Genomic DNA, 6,096 nt, shown 5'->3' on the forward strand with positions numbered 1-6,096 from the left:
GATCAATTCGTACTAAAGAAAAACCTAGGAGCTTACAATAATCAACCAAAAGTAGCAATTTCATACACTACAATTCAACATCACTGGATACGAGAACGCCGTCAGACAAAAAGCATTGAAATACAAACGTATGTATTAGAATAAGAAGCGAATCATCATCACGAATTTTACAAACCCTATCAGCGAATTAGCGCGAAAAATTCGCAAATCTCCCGCCTCGAAATTTCAAACTTTTTCATTTTAGAACCCGACACCCGAGAGACTTTCTTCTCCGGTCACCATGTCAAGTAGGTCGATCAAGTGGAAGACGAAAAGACAAAACTGTTGATTGGGCCGTAAAAGGGCCTTGTTCGTTTTTCTATAAACTGATCGATACCGTTGAAATTCTGAATTTTAATCTCAACCGTCAAAATATATATTTACTTTTTAAATGGTATATATATCAGCTGTAACTTTCTTGGGCCTGGGCCATTTATGCGAGTCTATTTTCCATTAATATATTTTGCTCCAAAATAATTGTTGTATATATATGACTATTAACAAAACATAAAAAAACAAAAATTTTAAAAGCATATGCAGTACATTAATTGACTAACACGAGTTTTTCTAAAATTGATTAATTAGATAAATAGCCAAAATTTGATTAAAATTAGCAGAAAGAAAACGTGTGACAGAATCATAATTAAGGAATACAGTTTTTTTTTGTATGGGGAATTTTTAATATAGCAGTGTCTAAATGCGACAATTTTTTCCCTAATAAAGGATTTAATATATAATTTGACCAATCATACGTACTAAACCGGTGACAGTGAGGAAAAAAAACCGATAGTAATAAACAAACAAGAAAAGACGCGTTGCCAAGGCTGCGTTCACACAAACGCTTCACGTACATAAAGGGGGGTGGGGGGGGGATTTAGATCAAATCATTTCGTAGATATATATATTTGTACTCTACTGTTTCTTGTCGACTGTGTATATGTGACCCTTTTTTAAAATTAAAACCAATTCATATTTGTCTGTTTCCTCACCTTGAATGAAAAAAACAATTCACCAAACACCATTGTCACTACATGTAATTTTACCTTTAAACCATGACCTAGTTCGGAAATCTAAAATCGTAAATGTTTATTACAATTTGAACCATTTATTATACTCGACATAGAAGTCAAGCTTTAAAGCTGATATATCGAGCGGAGGGTTAAACAATATGCAACTTGATCTTCTTGTTTTGTGTGGGTGTATATACCGACATTGCTTTTGTGTTTATCTTTATATATGCTGCGTGTACGCGATTTCGTAAGTCACATCAGCTTAATATATACTGTGTGTGTGTGAAAACAGAAGCATATTAAGAGAAAAGAAGAGGCAACTTCTGATGCTTTTATTACATAAGGAATAGACGTTAGACATTGCTATCAAAAATTTAACCAATCAGTCAAACAAGTTTTTGAAATATAGTCATGTTCATATTATTTAGTTTTATCACCTACTAAACTGAGAAATTTGGATCGGGTTAATTAGCCGTGCGGACTACTTCCCCTAAATCTTGAAAAACAAAAAAAAATTCATTGATCGATAACTATGATCAAAATTAAAAGGTAGGGCGTTACGTATATTTTACTACTACTTTGCATAACAAAAATGGAATGATTGAATCTGATGGGAAATGGTTAAGAGAAATAAGAGAATAAAAGCTGTTTTGTTTAACTTTTAGATTAATGTACAAATTGTTTATGCTAAATTGATATCTCTCTTATAGATAAGATATGACTTTCGAAACTCTTTTCTTCTTCTTCTTGAGACGCGGGTTAATGGTCAAAGGCTCTTTGGTTTTGTTGTTTTATGGAAATATATATGCAATTCTTATTGCAACAACACAAAAATTTCTAAAAGCCTTACATCGTTAAAATCGCATTGACGAAAACAAAAATAATCCTACATCGAGTCATCAACCATAATAACTGCGTCGACTTCGTAAACATCTAGTAGCAGAATTTTGGCATGACTTCTTCGTACGGCTAACTCCCATACACCCATCATACAGTTACCATGAGGAAGTAAAGAGCAAATGATTTTTAAAAATAAAAAATAAAAAACCAAATAACGTTACTAGTTAGCTTTTCCTCCCTTGAATTATGTACAGTTTAATTTCTACTAAAATCAATATATTGTTTTCATTTATTTTAAATATTCTACCATTGCAAGTAATATATTTACGTGTTTTCCCGAAGACTTCGTAAACGATGGTGTTATTATTCGTCGTTTTCATACTTTTGGAATTATCAGATAATCATAGCATCACGTTCTTTTTTTTCTTCGTCAGTCCAAGATTAATACTTATAATAAGTTTTGATTAACCATCATTACAAGCAATCAATAATTAATTAATATAATTTATATTAGTATATATACAAATGCTTCTTTTTCCCAGCCAAGACTTGCAGCTTTTACTATATACCAAAAGGAAACAGAGATGAACAAAGAAGGAGGCGGCGCCGGCCGCGGAGACGTGGTTGAAACAGCGGTTAAGAGTCTTGGCAAAGGGTTCGATTTAACTGCGGACTTCCGGTTAAAATACTGCAAAGACGGCGACGTTGACGCCGGAGATGACAGATTAGTTGTCCTCGACGAAACTCAAAACAGAGAACTGCACGTTCCTGGTTTCGGAGCTGTTCAAAATGTCTCCTCCGATATAAACTGCGACAAAGGAGAACGTACTCGATTCCGTTCCGACATTCTTGATTTCAACAAGGTCCTTACAGTTTCTTCCTTGATATAATGAGACCAAAACTTTTTAATCATAGTCTCATAAAGATATTTACATTACATTCGTGTGTATGTGTGTGTTGTTTCCGGTTATTCAGATGTCGGAGTATTTTAACCAGAGGTCGTCGGTGACCGGGAAAATACCGTCGGGAAACTTCAACTCGACGTTTGGGTTTCAAAGCGGGTCATGGGCAATAGACGCCGCAAACGTGAAATCTTTAGGTCTTGACGCTTCTGTCGTAACGTTATTTAATCTCCATATACACAATCCCAATCGTCTGCGTCTCACTGATCGCGTTCGAAACGCTGTTCCGTCTTCATGGGATCCACAATTATTGGCCAGGTCAGTACCACACATGCTTTTTTTTTTACATTGACTAGTAGGCATAGCTACCTCATTACAAGCACAAACGTATGTATAAAATGAAAAATTTCTGAACTTTGGACAATTTTTTAAGTTGAATTGTGTGATAAAGAACAGCTGTGGCATTTTTGACTAATTCTATGTTATCAATTAAATGTAGAATATCCGTTTTTTTCCCTATCTTTTGAGAAGTTAAATTCAATTGTCAACGTTTCCAACTAAGAAGATCATACCGAAGAATGAGGAAGTTTCTTTATAATTTTATTTTTCATTGAATTGAAGTTAAATAAATAACTAATGCTAAAACGTTGAATAATTGTAAAACTGAAAAACTGAACATTATTTGGAGAAGACTTTGAAACAATAGTGTAAACTATATAGCTTGTTTCCAAAAACAAATTTTATAAAATTCTCTTCATACTTCCGTAATAATTTGTCATTATTAACGTAATAATAGATAAATAAATTTAATTTGAAAAGGACAGGTTTATAGAGAGGTATGGGACACACGTAATAACTGGGGTGAGCGTAGGAGGACAAGACGTGGTGGTTGTGAGACAAGACAAGTCTTCCGATCTCGACACTGACCTCCTCCGCCATCATCTCTACGATCTCGGCGACCAGTTGTTCACTGGCTCTTGCCTTCTATCTGCTCGCCGGCTCAAGAAGGCCTATCACCACTCACACTCTCAGCCCAAGGTCAACTTCAATAATTGCTTCGTATTATTGAATTCAAAGTACAACTTAGCAATCAGCATTATGCATTTGATCAATATTGAAATTTAATGATTTTGTGAAACAAAAGACGCGTACAAAGATAAGAGTAATAATTCTTGTTTACATACAAAATGGTTTACATATAGAGCAAATAATTTATTTTTATTGCATGTATTTTTAGTATTTTTGGTTGAATGAGTTAGATTAACGTTTCATGGTTATCGTTACTTGTATATATATATGGTGAAAGTCCAACAAAAGCTTTCATTTAATCCAATTTGCTACGTGAATATTGCAGTTTCCGGAGGCATTCAACGTCTTTGATGACAAACAAACCGTAGCTTTCAACAATTTTTCGATAAACTCCCAAAATGTAAGTAAGTTTCATATATCAAATCTAACATAGCCAATTGTATTTTTTGAATGGCCATATATAAAAGAACAATTTGTGTGCAGGGAATAACGGTTATATGCGCTAAAAGAGGAGGAGACGGAAGAGCAAAGAGCCATAGCGAATGGCTAATAACAGTACCGGATAAGCCCGACGCGATCAATTTCAACTTTATTCCAATTACATCACTCCTTAAAGACGTCCCTGGCTCTGGTCTTCTCTCTCATGCCATGTCTCTCTATCTTAGATGTAAACTATTCTTACCTCTGATATTTTGAGTATCGAATGAAGTCGATAGACTCGTTAGGTTGGAAAATGATTTGAAGGAGTAATTTGGTGCTTGTGAACAGACAAGCCGCCGCTAATGGACCTACAGTATTTCTTGGACTTCTCTGGACCAAGAACGTGGGCTCCGGTTCACAACGACCTTCCGTTTGGTGCGGCGCCAAATATGGCTTCGGCGTATCCAGCTCTTCACCTCAACTTCATGGGTCCCAAACTATACGTTAATACCACTCCCGTACGTTTTCATCATATGAATCTCTTATCTTTGTATCTATATTGCTTAATTACATCTTTGTTTCTTTCACAATATTACTTACTAACATGTAAGATAGCAGTAGTTTTACTAATTGTGGCGGTTTTACTATTTTCGGTTTAGGTGACTAGCGAGAAGAATCCAGTAACCGGAATGCGATTGTTCCTCGAAGGCAAGAAATGCAATAGGTAAAAGAAGTTAACCAAAATCCTAACAAAATGCGTTACGTTTTCGTTTCTTTATAACATAATATTTATGCAAAAGGTGTATATTAATGAAACAATAAATTTTATGGTTATCAGGCTAGCTATACATCTACAACACCTAGAGAATACAAGAACTACGGTTGGGGAAAAGATCACCGACGAACATATATGGAGAGGCTCCGATCAAATTACCGACAATGATCGCTACTTCGAATCACTAAACGGTAGGAAATTCTCACATGTGTGTACGGCTCCGGTGAAGTACGACCCTAAATGGATCACAACAACACGCACTCACAAGTCCCAAAATGACGTGGCTTTCATCGTCACCGGAGCACAACTCGAAGTGAAGAAACACGGCTCAAAATCCGTTCTCCATCTCGGTCTCCGTTTCACCAAAGTCTCCGAGCACCACGTAGTTCAGAGTAATTGGGTTCATGGACCAACTGGGACTTCTCAGAAATCGGGACTCTTTTCTTCTATGAGCTTGCCCTTGACTAGTGGGAGTGTTCATCATAATATGGCCAATAAAGACAAAAACGAAGTCATTTTGGATTCAGGTGTCTTCCCTGGAGGACCTCCCGTGCCGGCGAATAACAAGATTGTGAAATTTGTTGACCTCTCGCAGTTATGTCGAGGACCTCAACATAGTCCTGGTCATTGGTTGGTCACTGGAGTGAGGCTTTACTTGGACAAGGGAAAACTTTGCTTACACGTCAAATTTGCTCTGCTACATCGCCAACGTCTCCTTGCTTCTTCTTGAAGCAAAAACAACATTAATTTTTGGATACGATTATTCTCTTTTTTTCCCTCCAAAATTGCGACATTGATTTCTTGATTTTGGAGTGTGTATATATAGAGGCTGTGGAGTGAGTTTTGTTTGATGGGACTGGCTCATTCAGAGACATTGTTTATGTACATACACATATATGTTGAGAGGTTGAAAAATATAAACTATTAGTTATCACTAGTGGAGAAAGTAGAATCTTCTAATAGAAATTGATGTTTTTGCACACAAACTAAACATTTATGTACATAGGAAACTCATAACCAAAGTAGAAAATAAATCAACTCAAACGCATAACACGGCCTAACCGCTCGAGCGTCTCCTGCC

At 36.0% G+C, this 6,096-nt stretch overlaps 3 protein-coding genes across 5 annotated transcripts in view; 1 reads left to right on the forward strand and 2 right to left on the reverse strand.

Moving 5' to 3' along the window:
- The window catches only part of LOC104740164, a 2,421-nt gene extending 2,116 nt beyond the window's left edge, over positions 1–305 (reverse strand). Inside the window, exons 1-2 of one of the 3 annotated variants that reach the window (XM_010460692.2) lie at positions 176–305; positions 2–83 (exon numbers count right to left, since the gene is read on the reverse strand). In XM_010460692.2, the coding sequence (XP_010458994.1) occupies positions 2–64 (63 nt within the window). In that variant the 5' untranslated portion in view covers positions 65–83; positions 176–305. Of the gene's footprint in view, position 1 lies in introns of all 3 variants that reach the window. The other 2 variants (XM_010460693.2, XM_010460690.2) reach the window with 2 other exon arrangements.
- Positions 2,429–5,952, forward strand: LOC104740166 (MACPF domain-containing protein At1g14780-like). The gene is made up of 8 exons (XM_010460694.1): positions 2,429–2,752; positions 2,865–3,109; positions 3,616–3,829; positions 4,146–4,220; positions 4,304–4,487; positions 4,589–4,758; positions 4,900–4,964; positions 5,079–5,952. The coding sequence occupies exons 1-8, from the start codon at positions 2,474–2,476 to the stop codon at positions 5,743–5,745; spliced, it is 1,899 nt and encodes a 632-aa protein (XP_010458996.1). The 5' UTR covers positions 2,429–2,473; the 3' UTR covers positions 5,746–5,952.
- LOC104743310 (RNA-dependent RNA polymerase 1-like) overlaps positions 5,940–6,096 on the reverse strand; it is a 6,134-nt gene continuing 5,977 nt past the window's right edge. The window contains exon 6 of the mRNA XM_019235453.1: positions 5,940–6,001. Coding sequence (XP_019090998.1) covers positions 5,940–6,001 — 62 coding nt within the window. The remainder of the gene's footprint in view (positions 6,002–6,096) is intronic.

Source organism: Camelina sativa, chromosome 14 (assembly GCF_000633955.1).
Source record: "Camelina sativa cultivar DH55 chromosome 14, Cs, whole genome shotgun sequence".
Lineage (NCBI taxonomy): Eukaryota > Viridiplantae > Streptophyta > Magnoliopsida > Brassicales > Brassicaceae > Camelina > Camelina sativa.

Excerpts from the sequence above, each read along its gene's own strand:
- LOC104740166 (XM_010460694.1), top strand. The coding sequence starts at position 2,474 with ATGAACAAAGAAGGAGGCGGCGCCGGCCGCGGAGACGTGGTTGAAACA. Across the intron at positions 2,753-2,864 it reads ACATTCTTGATTTCAACAAG|ATGTCGGAGTATTTTAACCA; the intron begins GTCCTTACAGTT and ends CCGGTTATTCAG. Across the intron at positions 4,488-4,588 it reads CATGTCTCTCTATCTTAGAT|ACAAGCCGCCGCTAATGGAC; the intron begins GTAAACTATTCT and ends GCTTGTGAACAG.